Source organism: Empidonax traillii, unplaced genomic scaffold (genome assembly GCF_003031625.1).
Source record: "Empidonax traillii isolate 1590-97213 ecotype Southwest subspecies unplaced genomic scaffold, ASM303162v1 scaffold843:size495593, whole genome shotgun sequence".
NCBI lineage: Eukaryota > Metazoa > Chordata > Aves > Passeriformes > Tyrannidae > Empidonax > Empidonax traillii.
In genome coordinates this window covers 279,633-299,881 of record NW_020956036.1, presented here as the reverse complement: position 1 = coordinate 299,881, position 20,249 = coordinate 279,633, and the positions used below count along the sequence as shown (strand labels likewise).

Sequence of the window (20,249 nt, the reverse complement as noted above, 5' to 3'; positions counted from 1 at the left end):
GCATTGTCCTAAACTTGAATTATGGATTTCTGCTGCCATCACGGGAAGATTTCTTGGCCAGACATGCTAGAGGCATGCATTCATTTCTCCTTTATAGTGATAATTTTGGGACATTTCTCAGTGTTATTAAAGGCACTTAAGGTGGGCTGCTTGGGCCTGGTACCCAAGGGACTACTGCTGTTAGTGGTATTTGACAGGCGTTTTCAAGATTGTTGCCCTACTAACAAGCTACTTGTAAAGTTTCATTGACATACTGCAGTGAATGCAAACACACTCCAGGAGAACAAAAGCTATTCTCTTCTGGTTTTAAACATGATACTTAATTTGGAATATCTTTTAAAAAAATAGAAATTAATCATTTTCTCTCCAGTCTGCCTGAACCAGTTACCTTGATGTGTCTTGGGGGCAGGGAAAGCTGAATTACCAGGAAAGGTAACAAAAACTTCTGTCTTCAGAATTCTCTTCTTGTTGTTAAACTCCCTGGTCTTCTAGCCTTCATTTCTATAAAGCTTTAGAGTTGGCATTTCAGTTGTTTGGCTGTTACCACAACATTGTGAGGATTACTCACTTTCCAGCATTTGTCCACAGTTTCTTGCAGCATCATCCAAGGGTTGATGATGAGGTTGGCTTTGGGGGCTTGGAGTTACTTTCCTCATGAGTGAATTTTCTGTCATGAAGCCACTAAATTTAATTCTCTGGCAGGAAGTGGCTTCATATCTCTCTATTTCTGTCTGACAGATCTTCTGCAAATAACCTTTGGGTTACTTTCCTCAGACATATTTAAATCTGTTGCTTCTCTTAAACTTGAAGGGCTTTTTAAACCCTTTGAGCTCCCTGGCTTAGTATTAATTTCTCGTGTAAATGTTAAATTAGTTTAGGCTCTATATTTGTCCATGGATCTAAGTCTTAAAACTTCAACTTCGCCCACAGTGCTTCCCGTTTTGGAAGGCTGTGCACGGAGCCTCTGACACTCATTTTGTCACTTCCACACACTCTTCCCTGTGTCACTGCTGGTGCCCAGACCAGCTCTCTACCACTTCTGCTCATTCTTGAATCTGCTGCACAGTAAGGTCACCTTTCCCTGTCTTCTCACTGCTCAGCACCTTCAGGTAGGTTGCACAAGCGCAGCACCACAAGTGGGAATGGAGGGAGAGGGTGTCGATTTCCAGAATCCATCATAAACTCTGAGTTAAAAATGAACGTCTTAGCTGGATGCTGGAGAACGCTTCCTGGTTTGGGACTCTGTTACTGCGCAGAGCAGGAAAGTACACAGGAATGCACATCTTAAACTTCACTGTTCTGTCATCAGTCTGTGTATATTTTCAAGTTCCCTTCAGCTACACACCTTGTCATTGTATTCAATTAAATGCCCTAAGGCATATATTTAATAGCTTTTACTAATTAAAATCGCTTGCAATATAAACATAGGCTTAAGATTTTTACAAGCTCTGGCACCTAAGCTGAGAAACTTTAGAAGACCAAGAGGGTCGTTTCTTAGGTTTTTCAGTCAGTTGAGTGTTCTGGATGTGTATGTTCTGTATCTCAGCCCAGTGGTTCCTTTCCTCCTTGTTTTCTCCCTGGGAGAGTGGCAATAGTGACAGGGCAGGAGCATCTGGATTTTTTTTTTCCTTCTTAAAAGTTTTGCAGTCAAATCTTGTGGTTATTCATAGAATCACAGAATATCCTGAGTTGGAAGGGACCCACAAGAGTCATCAAGTCCAACTCCTGGGCCTGCACAGGACACACCCCAAAATACACCATGTGCCTGAGAGCGTTGTGCAAACACTTCTTGAACTCTGTCAGGCTTGGTGCTGTGACCACTTCCCTGGGGAGCCTGTTCCAGTGCCCAACCACCCTCTGAGTGAAGAACCTTTTCCTGATATCCAACCTAAACCTCCCCTGACTCAGCTTCAAGTCATTCCTTTGGGTCCTGTCACTGGTCAACACACAGAAGAGATCAGTGCCTGCCCCTCCACTTCCCCTCACAAGGAAGCTGTAACTGCAATGAGTTCTTCCTTCAGTCTCCTCCAGGCTGAACACATCAATTCAGAGTAGAGCAGAGTATTCTTTGGCTTAGTTGTGCTTTCACATGGTCTTCCACGCAGCAGTTGGGCAGGTTACCTTCTGGTCCGAATCTGAACATGCACTTTCTGTTTACTGTTTATAAAAGTTACCAGCTGTAATTTTTTTGTTGCTGAAGTTTACCTGTAGTTGACAGATGTTGATATTGGTTGAGTATCCAGCATAGGAGACCACATGTGGAGAATCCTTGAAATGCTTCCAGCAGAGTCTCAGATTTTCTGAGAGGACTTTGCCTGGTGGTGATGAAGGTCCAGTGCAAGGAACTAAAACATGTGCTGTTCTAAACTGATGGTTTTTTTCCCCTATTTCTTTCCTGTAGCCTCGTCACGTGTTCAACATGCTGAAGAAGTACGTGCGTGCTGAGCAGAAGGACAGACAGCACACCCTCAAACACTTCGAACACGTCCGCATGGTAGACCCAAAGAAAGCTGCCCAAATCAGATCTCAGGTAATCCCCACTGAGGGTTAAAGTTTATTCATAACCACTGTGAAATTTCTGTTTTTTACAAACTACCCGACTCCTTTCTGTGGACAGATCTATATGCAGTCAAAAACCATCTGCTCTCCATCAGAAGATTAGGGCAAAGAGATGTAGTAGTGTGGGTATGATTTTTCTTCTGAGAAGAACTGGAAAACAGGTTTTCTGTCTATCGAGACAGTGAGTCAGCCATGGGCATTTCCTGAGGAGCCTTTTAGAGCATTAATGCTGAGAGTCTTCATTAATGCTTTGGTAAATAATACCTCTGGGAAAACGTCAGTAGTAGATTTAGCAGCCACACATGGTTGTGCTTCCCTCAGCTGAAGTGGCAGAACAAGAAGTCCTGTAGCCATCTGACTGCAACCAACCTTCCTATAGTCATTGCAGAGGTACTTGTTATGTCTATAAATGTGATTACTGCAATGCACTTGAGTTTAATGTGTTCTTTTAAAGTAGACACTAGTTCATGGCATTTTAACTGCTGAATGTTACTGCAGTCCTCAATGTGTATATTTTGGAGCAGCTTTTATGTTGTCTTCATAAATCATGGAGGGTAAGAAAGAAAAAAAAAAAAAAACAAAACCCCCAAGACTGAAGATGTAGCTGGCTTTCAAAACAGCAATTAAAATTGAAGGCACAATGGATAAGCTGTAAAAACAGTGTGCTGTAATCTGTGGAATCTGGTGCTGTTCCCTCTGCGGGATTCAATGGCAGGCACTGTTCCAGCCACAGTTTTTGAACTGACTGGTATTGCTAAAAGCCAAAACCATGTACTTCCCTGAATGGCAGATTAGATTTCTCAAACATCTATTTCAGCCAGATGTGTACAATCAGATCGTGCTGCCTTGAAATGGCTGGAGTTAGAAATGCACCCTTCCAACTGCCTTCTGCTGTGACTGTTGCCTTTGTCTTGTCTTAAGCGTCTAACATGACTTAGTTTCTAAGTCACTGGATTGTTTAATAGCAAAATCTAGTGCTGGTTGTGTGGCAGCACAGGTGAATGGAAACTGGTATTTAAAAATGAGAAGTGAAGTGTGTTGCTTAGTATGTCGTTATAGGAATGGGTGTTGATTCAGCATCTTTGTTTCTTGAATTGGTCAGAAGGTTGGGAAATACAGACTGGAGGATCTGTTTGTAAAGTTTTTTTTCCAGTGGAAAATGAAAACCAAAATATTTTGTTCAAACCCATAAATACTGTATTTGGATTTGAAGAAATCATATCGTTGTTTAATTAAAATAGCTTTCTGCAACTCATTTTCTTTTTTAGGCCTAATTACCCTGTCAGCCTTCTAAGACTTTTAAAATGCACCTCTAGCTCTCTTTCTATTGAAGACAGGTGATACTTATGGAGGGTACCCTGGGGGAGCATTTATCATGTGATGTCGTGACTCAATCTGTAGCAATGTGAGGGCACCTGAGGCAATAGAGATGTAATCACATGAGGCAATGCAGCAATGCTTCTCAGTAGAAATATTTTTGTTTTCAGCTGAAAATGCTGGCAAATGTTTTTACAAGGCTTTTCTTTTTTTTCTTCCCAGAGAACTGTTTCTTTTTGCAATGTTGGGATTTAATAAATAAATAAATAAATAAATAAATAAATAGAACCAAACAACTGAAACACTTTGATGCAGCAATCATTGCACCTCACTCGGTTTGCGTGTTCTGTGAAGACTTAAGGGTATGGGCAAATGTAAATGGTGTTGAAAGATGAATGAGGCTGTGGATTTCTGCCACAATAGCTGCTTGTGTACATGCTCTGCCCCACAGCACATGTAAATCCCTACTTTAAATAACTGCATTCCCATGGGATTTCAGGTAGTTGCTGTGGAAGAATATCTACAAGCTATTTTTTGTGGCAGCTGTAGGAGAGGTGAATTTTGTAATGGATTTGACAGTTTCAGTACACAGAGCATACTAAAATCATATGCACAGAACAAGTGAAAAAAAACTTGCTTTCTATAACCTGTAAAATTTGTGATAATGTCAAATTATCCATAGTATTCCTCTCCTTAAAATACGTTTGTTTCCATAGGTTATGACACATCTACGTGTGATATATGAACGCATGAACCAGTCTCTCTCCTTCCTCTACAACGTGCCTGCTGTGGCAGAGGAGATCCAGGATGAAGTCGGTATGCAAACCATAAATGTGGAATAAGGAATAGATTTCTGTGATGAAAAATTAACACCAAAAGCTAAAACACATCATCTCATTTTTCCTATTGATACACTATCCCAGCTGGAAAAGAGTAAAATTGCCAATGTTTGTAAATTTTAAATTAAATTATAATGAACGTTTGGAATACAAATCCTGTATAACACATGTAGTGGCATCATCACATTGTTGTAAATGCCTTCCCTGAAATATGTTCATTGACATATGGAGCCTCCATGCTACAGGGGTATAGTTCTTGACAATGAGATTTAGCAAATCCTTCCTGGGTTTGGATACTTAACTTACATGATAGGTGTTTACATCATCTGATGTAGATGTTTTGGAAATCCCACAGCTAAAAAATTGGTTGCAGACCCAAGCACCCAAGAAAAGTGTAAGTATCGACTTGACAGAAGCCTAATGGTCATGCATTTAGTTCTTGGTTAGTTGTGCAAATGGTTATCTCCTCTCCTCCCACATGTCCAGCACATGAGCTGGGCTGTAGATGAATTAAGTAGCAACAGCCCCATGCTTGCATCTTCCCTGAGTGCTGTCACAGCAGATAGCTGGGAGGGAGAGTGGCCTTTCCTTCCCTCCAGGTCCACATTGCTAATGTGGACTCTTAAAGAAAAACGACACATGGTTAAATGTAAAGGCGGGAGGTGGGACAGGCATTGTCTTTGGAACTGCATTTTTCACAAGATGTGTGAGTGGCAGGTAATGGATTAGTTTCACAAATAACCAGCCTCAGCTAACTAAATAAATTATTGATTTCTTTAAAACACACGGGAGGGAGGCATGCCTCTGCAGTAAGGATTAGGATGCATTTAGGACACAGGGAAGGGATGGACAGGGAGTAGCAGTGGATTCATTTGCCCAAAGCTTAAGTTAGGAAGGAGATGTGCTTTTACTTGTGAGGTAGCCTGAGAGGGCAGGGGATGAGATCAGGAAGCTGTGGAAGGAACATGGAGGAAACAAAAAGATAACTGGTTAGTAATTATCTTTCCCTATGTGTTTTGATGCTCCACAATTATAAGACTCAATCAGCAATCTCAGTCTGTGAGTGTAGAGTCATTGGGGGACGAACAACATCTTATTGATGATTTGAAATCATATTATTTCTGTAGCAAAGAAGATGTCAATACTGTAAGGTCTTTGAGATGCTCAGTTTGTTTTCCTTTTGCACCGCTATCATTCCCTTGAGGATTTTGCTTCAAGTTTCAATTTATTCTATTCTTGGTAATGTTAATACTTGTTGGTGAGAGCATTCTTCTAAATTTTCTTCTCCTTTCTATCTACCGAAATGGAATGGGAATTTCAGACTCTTTGAATTGACATGAGAGCAAAAGTCTGTTAACTGCTGAGTGGTTTACAAAAATCTCACTCCTAATTGCAAATGTAATACTAATTTTTTTGGGGGAAAAAAGAGCCTAAAATTAGCAGGATATTATTTCCTAATAAGATGAGAGCAGCTAAGAAATCTCAAAGAAAATGTCTGTCACAGTCTCTTGAGTAGTTTTTTCCCTACCTTAATTTTTTTTTAGGCTGTGCTAAAAACTATTTAAAGCATTGCAAAGTTTAAAGCAATGAAAATGAAGTTCTCATACTGGGAGTTACTAAGCAGCACAAATTAAAGCACTATCAGATCTGGGTAAAATATCAGATCCAGATAAAATAGTTCTCAGTTATGAGAAAAAAGCACAATGTCTTTTAGCATCAACATTCTTCTCATCGGTAACATTGTCTGTATGCTTGGTTTTACGTGTTGATTTTAATGAAAGTTTGTGGAGGTCATTCCCATCTGTTAAAGGAGACAATATTCTTCTAGTTTTGAGCACTGATCATCCTGATTCAAATTCTGTTCTGAAATTTTTTAATTTCTAAGTCTTTATGCTCTTTCTAAACCCATGGGAAAGGACATCTATTACAGCTGCAGAATCTGTGGAGAAGTAAAATTCTAATAAAATGGCACTTTGTAGAATTCCCAAGAAATATTATAGCTCTCACCAAAAAGACAAATGTTTCACTAAATACCTTTTGTTAGCACCATTGACTTAGAAATTCTGAGTCAGCAGGAAAGTTGAAAAATAACCTAGGTAAGAACATCTCACACACACAGTGTCTGAATAAGAAATTACATGTAAGGAGACATGATTGAAAATAATTTTAGTTCATTTTCTTTGCGTATTACAGTTTCAGTTTCTAGTTCCACTCTTTACTGCAGAGATCTTCATGAACTGTTTTCACCTTGAGGAGTGAACAGTCTTTGCTTTAGAAGGCAGAGCTCTGACAAGAGTAGTTTTTCCCTAAATTGAACAAGTAACTCTATGAGCAGGAAAATAAATGAGATCTAACGATGGGTTCAATTCCTCTTACCTCTAATAAGGTGCTGTTTCTTACTAGATTTTTCCCACTGCTAGAGATACTAAGACTTGTTTTGCAGTTTCTCCATAGCAGTCGTTGACAAGTTTGAATCTTAGGTCTTGGAATTTATTTTTTCTTTTTTTTTAGAAACTAAACTAGAAATACATGAAAATTTCCCTTATGTCTTCCTGGCAGTCCGTTGCCACAGTAGTAGTATCCATGAGTAGTAGGTGGTGTTTTGTCACTGAAAGATGTTCTTGAAGATAAGGTGCACATTTGTAACTCCTGTCGGTTCTATTTGAAGTCTTTCTGCTGAGCAATGAATTTGAATTGTATGAAGTAGGTTCTGGAGTTATTCCTGGGGCGTAGAAGCTGCATAGAGAATGTTTTCTTCAACAGTCTGAAGATTTTTTTGATTAATGCTTGGTGATCAGATAAATTGCAGTCTAGCAGTTGGACATTTGAAGTTCCCTTTAAAAATACAGTTTGATGTTTGAAGTTCCTGACTCAAAAAGCAGGTTTACAGCTGTGCTTTTAAGGTGCAGAATCCAAAACATGAAATTCAGCTTCTGTGCTAAAAGCAGGCTTTTATGCCTTTTAAAACAGCCTTTTCTTGTTATTTCCATAAATCCAGCAGAGATAGTGGCAGGAAGTCAGGGTAAAATTTAAGAGTTATAGTCCTTATCTGCAGGTTTTCATCACCAGCTCATGTCCACCAGCTTTAACAGGGAGTGTTGTAGGAGTACTTGGATACGTGGGAAGACCCAGAGCACTCCCAAGGGTAGAAAGCAGCACTATAACTTAGGATTTTCTTGCTAAGCATTTGACCAGTGTATAGTGTGCAAATGCCCCATTAGGGTGACAGGCACCTATTGTAGCAGCGAGTTCCAGATGTGTGAGGAACGATGCTGCTGGCTGTGTTTTATTCATGTTGGGGCAGGTCAAAAAGGGCCAGTGTGAGAGCTGCAGAAGGTCTGTCTGACTGTGACTGTTCTGACAAAGCTTGGAAAGCATAAGCAGGTCATTTGGGTAGGAGGCCATTTGGCATTCTGGCTGCAAGTGATTTCTCAAGGGGCAATGATGCAAATGTGCTAAAAACCAGGTCACTCTCAGCAACTGATGTAGTTCTTGGCTTTAAGTGGGGGTTCTCACGAGCAGGAGTATGCCCCAGGAATAGGAGAGTGGCACAAAAAATCTGAGAAGATACATTTATTTGCACATTTTAGGTATTTGCCTACCTAGGTATTTGTACTCACCTTTTCCCTCCGATGAATCTCGTATACTGTTTAATACGTATAGAAGCCCAGAGAGAGCAATATCAGGCTTTAAGAGAAATCAGCAGGTCCTTTGAACACATCCTGCTTTAAATCCTTATTTGATTAGACTGCTTATCCATGTATGTAAAAGGCAATTTATTGCTGGGAGTGGCACAGCAGGCAGAGCTTCTGAATCAGAAGCTACGTCAGAGCTTTGTGCATCAGCCACATGGGCAGGCAGTGAACTGAATTTTTAATTCTGTCTTTGCTGCTCATTTCCAAACTGATGTCCTCAGCTTCATCCTTTCTAGCCCACCGCTGATGAAATATTCAGCACTGTATTAATACCACATTTTACCTAAGATCAGAAATACTCAGTTATGAGCAATAAGAAAAAGAATATGACTTCTTCTGTGCCTTGGCAAATAAAATCAAGCTATTGTTATTTTATTATTCTATTCCACTCCGCCCGTCTTGTTCTTCTGCAGCATGTTCTGGATGCCGCACTCACATTACAGAGCTAGAAGAGAGTACAAACCCAGGCAGACCCCAGATCACAAAGTCTGAACAAAACATTTGAACAATACATGCCTCTTGACATTTGCCTTACAACTTCCTGTGAAGGTATTTGCAAGTATTTTTAGAAAAAGGACAAGCTACAGGCTAAAGGTGTCTGAAGACTTGCCTTCTTTTAACCCTTCCTCTTTAACCATCAGGCCCCAATACCTGTTGGTGGAGGGCCAAGTTGGCTCTGGTCTTTCACCATTTATTAGACTAATAGGTGATTACTTGTTTCTAGCTGCTGGTTCTGACCTGTAGCCCATCCACAGCCTTTCTCATTTCTTGCCATGAGCTGAATGAGGATGCTCTTCTCCATTCATTCTCCTCCTTAAGAAGTTTGAGGGCATTAGTTGCTTGCTGCAGGCTAACAGTCCAAAACAACAACCATTGTGGTTTGAGGGCTGATATTGCAAAACTGAAACAGGCCCTTGGGGGCTTTGCAAAAAAGGAGTTCTGTGTCTGTCCTATTTGGTGCCATTGCTTTTGTGATTTGTTGTCTTCATCCTCTTCCTTAAAATACTACATTTTGAATATTTAATTAGTAGTGTCTTTCAGACTGCAGTGGGACTTCTCAGTGCCTCGTTTTTCTGTAACTCACCCTTGTACTTTCTGTCTTGAGATTTAGCTGAAGGGAAGAATTCTACTTTCAAAACTATGTAAGATCTTGAAGCAATGCTTAAGATTTCTGAACCTTTATTTGAAGTTGGGTCACCATACCAAGATACCAGAATAATGGAGGGAAGTCAACATACATTTAATGTGTCAATAGCTTGTTAAAAGGCTGTTGAAAGGTTTCCAGGAGTATTCAAATGAGATTGTACAGAACGGTGTAGTTCATACCAAGTAAGAGAATAATTACCTTATGTCGCAGTTTTGTGTCAGGGGAAGGACCGGACCAGCTCAGGGTTCTTGCCTAGCTTGTAAGTGATATTAATAAGCTCAAGGCAATGGCTGAGGGTTGAGTTCACTCTGAAGGCACACCCAGAAAAGAGGCACACGCGACAGTACTCAACACCCGAACAGCTGAGGCTGATCTACCTTATTAACACAAAATGGTGGGTTTTATAGGGCTAGGTAGAGAAGGGTCTGGAAAGAGGGTGGAGACTGGGAGGAGCATGCAAATCCTCTAACAATTATTGGTTTGGGGTACATGAATAAACATAGGGAGGTGTCAACAGGGAGTGGACTAACAAGGAGAGAACATGATTGGTCAGTACCTCAGGGTACACTGACCTATGAGGGATTGTCTCCATGCCTGACAGGCAAAAGTCCATGAGGGGGGAAAATGAGGGAATCAGCCTACTAATAGGTTTTATAACTTTAACAAAGCTACCACAATAAAGTCCTCAAATGTTGGTAGTGGTGTGGACAGGGCTGGTCTTCCAATCATCAAATGAAACCTCTCCTCTCCCTTGATCCTTCCACAGTGCAAATGCTGTTTCCATTTTCTCATGGTCTTCCTCACCTCCAACAACCTTATGATTCAATTAGGCTAGACAATTTTTGAAATTTCTTTTTGTTTGTGGAGTTCTAGCAGTTCTAGGCTACTTCATGGGACCCAGTTCTAGTCTTCCTCTTAGAGTAGAGACAAAAGTCTTGGTAGCAGTTGATCGATGCAATAACGTCATGCATCAGTGCACTTATAATGCCTCTTCTTTTTTATTATTGTGGTGAAGTAAAATAGTGTTGTTGAAACATGGGTAGATGAATTAACACTCTAGGATTTATGTGTAGTGGGATAGATCAAGTTCAGTGAACTGGCAGAGAGAAAGATAAGGAATTATCATCAGTGGTGTTCTTCCTTGGGACAGTTTGGTTTTGCACCAGTTGACAAATATGCTTAATCCAGCCAAAGTAAATCCAGTGTGCAGCTGCAGTAGTTACAGAAATCCATAACTGAGACAGGTTGGACCATTCCTTTTAAGATTTATACTGTCTGCCATTCTGGAGTTCAGTGGAATTGTCATTTCTAAATTGCCCCAGGCACCCAGCTAATACTGAGTAGGGTGTTCAATTTTGGGCACAAGGAAATGTCATTTTTGCCAAACCCATAAGTATTGAACTTCCACCCTCATCTCTTTAAAACAGGCACATTTTTCCATGGCAGCAAGTCTTCCACTGAGATTTGTTGGATATGTCTGCACCACAGAGAAATTTCTCAATAAACTTTAAACAGAGGTTCTAGAACTAGCACAGTTATGTGTAGGTCTTGCCAAAGGTTCTGTAAAACCTGCCTCCTAGTTCTCAAGAGGCTGTTTGGTGTGCCTGTGCTGTGTCATACAGACTTCTGTTCCTGACATTCTGCTGTGCCCTCTGTGCCCATGAGGATAATGCAACTGGAATAAGCAGTCAGAAGCAGCTTTCAGAGAATGTGTGTTTGCACAGGTACCCTGGAGTGACTTCAGCACTAACTGTGCCTGTGCTTTCTCCCCATAATTGATTTGGCATGTTTGTGTGTATCCAGTAACCTTAGCTTTTCAAAGAAAAATTTGAATTTTCTGTCAAGTGCATATTTACCTTTAATCTTCTCCCTTGAAGGCCTATAGTATTCAGCTGAATAGATGGTTTGTTAGGACTGTAGCAAAAAATACATTGCTAGGTCAGTGGTTAAAGATAGCAGAGTTCTCCCACATGAGTGAATGAAATCTGTGTTAAGCTTTACACGGCAAAATACATTTTTATATGCTTGAATACTGACATATGGCTCAGGTAGACTGCCTGATGAGCAATTAAGACCTTCTCCACCCAAGGACATTGGTTTTTAAAGCATTTGGCTACTTCATATACATGTATATATATATTTTATATATATATATATATATACACACACGCACACTTCAACAATCTTTTTCTTTAAGCATCACAAACTTGTCTTTACTAAGCCATCAGTTTTGCCACTTTGTATTCGCTGTAAAATATTTTTTACAATTATTAAAATGTATTTGTTTATGTAGGCAATCAGCCAGTGTCACAAAAGCACAGAATGACTGAGGTTGGAAGGAACCTGTGGAGATCATCTGATCCCAGTCCCCTGCTCAAACAGGGCCACCCAGAACCAGCTGCCAGTGCTTTGTCATCCTCAAGTTGGAGTGTTGTTGTTCAGAGGGAGCCTCCTGTGTTTCAGTTCATGCCCATTGCTCTGGTCCTGTCACTGGGCACCATGGAAAAGAGCCTAGCTTTGTCTTCTTTGCACTCTTCCTTTAGGTATTTGTACACATTGGTGAGATCCCCTTGAGCCTTCTCTTCTCCCAGCTTCCCCAGTCTTTCCTCACAGGAGAGGAGCTCCAGTCACTTTGTCACTCTGTGCCCCTCACTGGACTCTCTCCAACATGTCCATGTCCCTCTTGTACTGAGGAGCCCAGAACTAGACACAGCACTCCAGGTGTGGCCTCACCCGTGACGAGCAGAGGGAACAGCTCACCTCCCTCCACCTGCTGGCAGTGCTTTGCCCGGTGAAGCCCAGGAGACCACTTTCTTTTCTGCCACATCTATATCTTGGTGCCCAGTAGGGCTCACCCCAGGCTATTCTCTACTGAGCTGTTTCCAGCTCCTCAGCCCCTAGCATTCCTTGATGCATAGAGTTATTCTCCAGGTGCAGGAGTTTGCCCTTCGAGGTGAATGAACTGTCTTCCTCAGTGTGTTATATTTTAATAGGCAAAGATACTTGCCAGCTGGAATGACAGTTCTGTGTCGCTTTGTAAATTCTGTGCACTGTTCAGGAGCTTGGAAATGCTGAAGAACCTCAGTTACTTCTCCAGGTTGAAGACTCACTCTGTTTGCTATTAAAATATGTCCTTTGCTGCAGCTTAGGAGAAAAGGAAAAAATTCCGGAAACAGATCCAACATTTTCCTCTTTTAAGCATCTCTTATTTTCTGTCCAGAATATTTGACTGTCGTAGAAAATTAGGCACAGAATTGTAGAAGATTAAAATAGATATAAATGCACTTCACTGACACTGATGTTCTGAAATGCTTTCACTAGCAATGTACTATATCCTCCCCATCTTTTGTAGCTAAATGGTCTATTGTGTCCTGTCATGGGCACTAATGTTCTTCAGAAAAAATTTGAATCCTGATTTTTGTGTGCACAAGCCCTCTTTCCATCTCATAAATATTGTGAACATGACTTCAGCCAGTAAAAGAACCAGCTTCCTCCAGGGCTCACAGATACTGGGAAAAGGATAAATAGCTTCACATGGCTTTTTGGGGGGGGAGGGGGTGGCTTTTTCATCAGGGAAAGATGTGGGACATCTTGTTTTCTAGTTCAGAAATTTAATCAGAATAAAAAGGTCTTATAAAGTTTATTAAGAGAATATTTTCCTCTGTTTTGAATAACACTATTCTGTTTCACTTGCACCTCTAAGAAATCTATTCTCATGATCCAAGTGTTACAACTGAAAACCAGGAATTTCTGATAGTAATCGTGGACTTGTGGTTTATAAACAAAGTAATTTTTTAATTTTCCAAGCATCTGCTATTTCAGTGAGCATTTAAATCTTTCATTCATTCTTTAGCAGGGGAGGTTCAAAGGTGTTGCCTTGATTTTCTTGAGGAGCTGAGGGACAGAGCACTCTGTCCTTCTTTAAGTCCTTATTCTATGTCCTTTCCATTACTCCAGCCTGAAGTATTTTTTAATAGACATTTCTCTTTAAATAGCAAGTTGTCATCCCCACTCCAGGTCCCACAGGAAATTTATAACCACGAGACCACTCTGGGGACACAGCAGCAGCAGGCTGAGACTGTGTCCATTTCACAACTTGCTTTAATACCCCTCTGGAAAGAGTCTACAGGTGACTTTGTGCAGTGGAAAAAAATGCATTAAACTTTGAACAATTAGATGATTATTGGTTGTATTCTTTCCTGGTTTTTTATGTTTGATTGGATACATGGAAATGTGGATTTGGCCAGGACTGTCTTCTAAATCTCCAGTTATTTCACTCGTCATTTTCTGGTGTCATAAAGAAAACAGCCTGAGAAATTCTGTTTTGGAGAGCATTGTTTCTGCTAGTAGTGGGGCTATAGTTAATGTGAAAATGTTGAATTTATGTTATTTTAGATCAGTATACTGGATATGTTTGATTTTAAAAGCAGCATAGGTCTGGATTACTTCGTAGCTACAGACTTGCTCATAAGTTTCTAGTTGAGTTGATTTTGTGCTCTGTTGTGTCTTTAGTGAAAGTGAAAAGGTGGAGCACTTGTTTTTGAGATGCTACAGATAAAACATGTGGTGGTACCAAAATTTTAAAGTATGATTTTAGTCTTTTATGAAGTGGCATATTTTCTCTCAGCCTCTCTTGTTAGTATTTCCTGATAATTGCTTCTACTATGGTGCTGTAAGGAGCTAATAATTTAGTTCATAATGTGCCAGTTTTAAGATGTCATTCCTTTCTTTGGGTAGATAACAAATTTCTGAAAGCATCTTGCAGTTGCCCAGCTTGCAAATAGGATCTGAGAGCAGGTGAGCTGAGATGAGCTGGACTTTCTGAAAACATAGATCCCGTTCAGATGGGGAGGCTCTGGCTTGGTAAAACATTGCCTGCTTATGGAAATGTTGTTATGCTGAGTTATTAGAAATTTTCTTGATGTACCAAATATATGTGTAATTTTATTCATAAATGAGTTGTCATCCTAAATCAGGTTAAGGGTATCAGTGTCCACAAGTACTGAAACAGCCCAAAATCGTGGGAGCATAGACACTCGAACAGCATCTTCTTCTTCATTTGTGCCATTAAATGATGGATTTTCTTTTCCCAGTTAACCTGTTCTGGAAGCTCAGTTGTGTCATTCTGTGTGATTCACTCTAAGCTCAGATTCCTTGCAGGAAGTGTTAGATTGTGAAAGAAGCAAAGTAATCATTTCAATTCTTACATGCCAGCAAATTGCAAGTGTCCAGTGAGAACCAGTTACAGACTGTCTGCAAAAGCTAGGTATTACAGACTTATATGTGATGTATTACAGGGCTTAATATGTCAGCCATCATCCCCAGAGAAGCCTCTGGAATTGTTATCCAGGGGAATTCAAACACTAAAGTCTGAACTGCATCTCTGTGGGCAGGTGTACTGAGGGGGCTGGCTAAATATGCCCCTGGTACCAGCGATGTACAACGTCCTGCTTTATTCAAGCGTAGCTTTCTTTTCAGATGTGCAGAGTGGAAATTCACAGGTGCTTATTATGGTCAGGAGGATCTGTGGTGTTCTTGCTAGGCAAGCTCTTACTATTGGGATACAAAGGGAAAAGAATTACTGAGGATATGTGATTTTATAGAATGGCTGGATTGATGGAGATCTTGCAGTAATGTCCTGTCAGTCCCCATGCACATGGGGTTACAAATGAAGCAATCTCTCATCAGTGCAGCTTTCTCCTGCTTTGAGATTCTCATATACCCAATTCAATTGAAAAATGCATTTTCCTGAATAATCCTGCCTAGGTGGGGTTCCAGTTCTTGCTCTGTTCTGTTTCTTTGTTTTAGATTGTGCGTATAAAAACTGGCATAAAAGCCATCAGAATAGGTCACATCCCACTTCATAGGTATATTTGTTAAATTTAATACATGTATCTCTTTAGAATACTCAGACATCCCAGGATACATTTGGCCTATAAAATGCTAAAACTGCAGTTAATAAATAAGCAAAATATATATTATCTGGAGCAATTCAGTTTTAGTGAATTCTGATTCAAACTATTATAAATGAGTCAAATAAAAAATTTTTTTCTTTTGACCAAGAGTATCAGGGCAGCAAATTAATGTTCAAATTTTTATATTTTTATGGATTATTTAGTGATTCCTAAGCTGCCTCCGAGTTCAGTACACATCAATAATTGCTGTGGCATTCATACACTCTGACCCTTGGTTGTGGAAAATGATGGCTGACTTTTTTCAGGTGTCAAGATGTGGTGGAGTTTTAGGTTCTACTGCAGTTTTGAGTTTTATGCTCAAAATAAGTATAGTAGTAATATTACTGTGTATTATAAGGTTGGCAAATAAATCTGATTATTATATCAGTAAATAAGACCAATAAATAATTTATAAGTAAGTTAAGTAAATAATTATTTTAAGAAATAAGACAATAAAATTCTGTAGTAGTGTTTCATATAAATGTTTTTTTGCAGAGCAGTTTCACTTATAAGCCTTATAAGCTACTTAAGATGGAAATGGACTTGGCTTTTTCTACTTCACCCAAGTCTGAGGAAGAATAATGATTGCTGATTCATCTGACAGAAATATCAGTGATGATTGGTGGGGCTGTTTATTTGTTTTAATTTAGAATCTTCACTCTATTTTGAAGCACTTAATGATATGTTAATTTGGAATTAAATGTGGAGTTAAATTTAACTTGGAGAATTTGTCACAGTGCCTTACGTGGATCAGGATGGTGACATACAATATATGTTCTTGATTATGGTATAGTTTCAATTCAATTTTTTCCCCAAGTATTTTTAATTTTTCCTTGTCTGCCTCGATACTGGATTGTTGCCATGGCTTACTTGGAGGGGAACTTTTTACATACTAGAACTGAGAGATCCCAGTGTTGGAAACATTGGGCTCAGTGTACAAAATGTTTTGTTCAGAATTTTTACACAGAAGAGTGCCATGTCTTGAAAGTAGGATTTCTCTACATTTAAATCTGGAGCTTTTAAGGATGTGAATTGTAGATTACTTTTCTGAGACAATATTATTAATTTAACCAAATTGAATGAGGGGACCATGGAAATGGATAAAAAGGCATGAATTTTTAAAGGAAAGAGCAGGGTCTTTGATTTGTTTAATAACTCTCAAAGATGACACAAGCTTCTGGTTTTGGACTTACTTTGTCCCACAAGCTTCCTTTAATACTCTCTGCTCTGAACTGAGGAGGAATTGCAATCATTAATCAGATGACTGGCTGTGAAATACTAAAAAAATTATAAATGTGCACACAGCTATAGCCTTATATTGATATTAATTTGAGTTAATAACTAATTCATGTAGCTGTTAGGTAGCTAAGGGTCTGTAGTAATTACAGTGTTCTGTCACTGGAGGTAAAGAGTGTCATAGCAGCCTTCTGAGAAAATTGGACAAAATTTCATACCTTGAGTTTCATAGCAGGCTGTAAAAAGGGTGGAGGGTGATTCTGCTTCTTCCTTGAAGAAGCGGTGTGGAAATTCTCATGAACCTTTGCTCAGAGGTCTCAGTAATTGCATAGCCATGTACAAAACTAAATTTGCATTGAAGTCCATCTCTAATGAAAAAAGGCACATAGGTCATGTTGAAATTAATCATTACATGGTAATAGATGTTTTTCTGAATTGGATCATCCAAGCTTTGGATACTGTTCACTACCAGAAAACCTGTGATCTACCTGCAAAAGGACAATTGCTCAGTATGTAAGGTAAACATCTTTGGGGGTCTTTTTATGATTTGAGACAAAAAGTATGCAAGGCAAATTGAACTGAAACATTATTCCATGTACCTGCTGACAGGATGAGACTCACTTGGGTTGTTTTAATGATGTGATTCGGGAAACAGCAAAATCCACATACGCTGAAAGAGGAGAAGCAGCAAGAAATGGGAAAGAAATGGAAGTGTTCAAGTTGTGATTTTTTAAAAAATATTTATAAGCATGTTCTTTCTAGTATGGTTCTAATTATTGCATCTATTCTGAGGTTGAGATACGTGTTTTCTGAAGGTAGGTTCTTAGCCAGCAAGGTGTTGTCTAAAGCTATGGGATGTTTATTCCCTTACTGATTTCTAGGAAAAAATGTCTTAGGTCAACTGTTTCATGATACCTTAAATGATCCTTTTCTGAGAACTTGAAAAAGGCAAAGACTTTTCACCTCATTGAAAAAGATTTTCACACACATAAGAAACTTTGGAAATGTGGAGGGCTGCTACTACTGGCTCTTGCCCTAGTGGTGATATCACTAAAGGAGAGAAAATAAAAAACATGAAGTGCTGTTTTCCATGGTTCTTGCTCTTTCTTGTCTGCCTTTAACCCTGAGGGGGAGACATGTTGCACTGTAAATGTTTCCAGATAAGAAAACCTGTGGCATAATTTCACAAGCTGGCCAGGAGGCAAAGCTTGAATCTGATCGGGTGGTCACATTCCTCTGTCAGTGTGGATGTGAGCATTGCAGGTTGGGCTCATTTCCAGTATTCCACAGTAATGATCCAGTGTATCGCCCCCCTATCATCATCTTCAAAGCATGCAGGCAACAAAGCCCCTCTCACACCCTCCAGTAGGCAGGTCATTTTCAATTAAGTTCTCATCAGAGTTGCTCTCTAAATTATATTTGACTTGTACTATACAAATGAATTAGTTCAGCGCTGAATACCACATAATTGTGTTTTGTGGCTCGGTAATGTTATAATTATGACATCTAGCTCTGTGTAACATTATGATCTTAACAGTGCTTGATGTAGCAAAACATCTTAGAATAACAATATGCTTGAAATTCAGTGGAGCTTCCCTCTGCAGTGAGGCACAGAGGTCTTGTTTTCATATTTACCAGATTGGGGGAGTTCTGATTCCTACAGCTGACAAGATGCAGACACTCAAAGTTAGTTAAAACCTGGCAGCGTTATCTCAGTGCAACTCCTTTAGAAGACAGTATGACATATTGAATTAGCCTGTAAAGTAGGCACACGACTGAAAGCTGCAGCTAAACATGTTGCCTCTTAACCACACACACTGCAGTAAACGTTTGTGTCAGAGTTCTTAGTGAATCCTGATTGTGTCGTACTCCATGTGCACCATTTAAGTGCCTTCACACTGGTATCAGGCAACACGTGTGCCTGTGCAAAGGAAGCCATGGCTGGGACTCAAACACTCCAATTTCTCTGTTAAGAAGAACAGGGAGGTTGCTGACACTTCTTTAATTTAAAAGGACATGCTCAAAAACAACTAACTTTGGGAAAAAGAGATGTTCAATTCAGACTGAAGGGTCACTGATTGTGAATATGAGACAATAAAACTCTGCTTTTGTGCCAATTTATTTGAGCTGGTTTCCAAACCCATCTTTGTTGGATCAGTTTATATGCTCTTATCATGTAGATGGCATTTTACAGAAGGGGTTTCGTGTTGGGTCAAAACTGTGGCATGTAATTTGGTGGTGTCCTAATTAGTCTTAATTATAGGTGGTTTGGGTGCACTTTGTTTCTAATGTGGTTTAAGACCTTAGATTGCTTTATAGAACTTCCAAAATTATAAGTGCTAATTTTAAAGCTGTTTTTCAAGTAAATTCAAAAGCCTTGTACATAATAGTGATTGCAGAGCTTTTCAGCTCATGAGCTCCTTCAAAACACAACAAACAAATATTATAATTATTTTTGGAAATTTTAAATAATTAACTAGGAACTAAATAAAAAATATGGCTTGAAAGTTAGCTAATGGTTTGCTGGTGTTCCAGGGAAGCAAGAGATGCTGTTCCACATGAAATATATAATGTTATAGCTGTGCTGATGAAGGGCTGGGAAGTAGCCCCAGAGTCCAGCATCAGAAATAACGCTGTGTGCAGTAAAAAGTAGGCAAGGTTAGAGCATAGCATAGTTTTTGCCACTCCAAGACTCCATCACCTCTGTCAACATTTGTCATGGCATCTTTTCCAGCACAGTGCTCTTTGCAAAGCTTTGCAAATAGAAGTGTGATCTAGGGCCGTTGTGGACAAATGGCTTCTAAAAATCCAGCATCCACCAGAAGACTTTGTAATAAGTTTTATTTCTTTTCTTCAGCTCCTTCTTTGCTTTTGTGGGATTAGACAATAGTTTTGAAGGCAGTTGTAGTGGTATTATGTTTTATCCAGTTCCCTAAACATATTTCACTTCAATTTTTTTAGATGCTATTGTTAAGTAGTATTGACCCATGGGGAAATGCCTGCAGTGAGCCCAAGAACGAGTGAAACTTGCTTAGAGGTCATGAGAAGTCCAATAATTGTTTTAATTAAGTAGCAGAAATAAAGCCTGTCTCTCATCCTGAGAAAGAAAAGTCTTAGGGGCCTGAAGGAGAATTTTGAGTGCCTGGAGGAGAAGCAGCAATTGTGGACCCTCACACCAAATTCAAAACTGGTGGGAGGTTTGAGGTCCCAACTAAGCATGAGTTTTTCCCAAGGTCATGGATGCTTTTGAGCACATGCTGTCAGAGGGACAAAAGATTTGGACGCCTTCTTTATTCTTCTTGGTGGCAAGGCTTAGCAGAGCACTACAAGGAGATAACGAGACAAGCTACAAACATTTATTATAGGAAGATTGTCATAGAGGTTTTTGTACCATTAGTTTGATGGGAGAGGAAATTTTGAGGAGCAGCCTAGAATCTCTGTATTTCCAGCAACTAATAATAAGATATTCACCATACAAATAAAACCCCTGAAACAGTCTTGA

At 39.6% G+C, this 20,249-nt stretch overlaps 1 protein-coding gene across 2 annotated transcripts in view; it reads left to right on the top strand.

The window, feature by feature from the left end:
• APP (amyloid beta precursor protein) overlaps positions 1-20,249 on the top strand; it is a 201,531-nt gene that overhangs the window by 150,642 nt on the left and 30,640 nt on the right. For both annotated transcript variants that reach the window (XM_027902117.1, XM_027902116.1), the window contains 2 exons: positions 2,402-2,530; positions 4,593-4,692. In XM_027902117.1, coding sequence (XP_027757918.1) covers positions 2,402-2,530; positions 4,593-4,692 — 229 coding nt within the window. The remainder of the gene's footprint in view (positions 1-2,401; positions 2,531-4,592; positions 4,693-20,249) is intronic.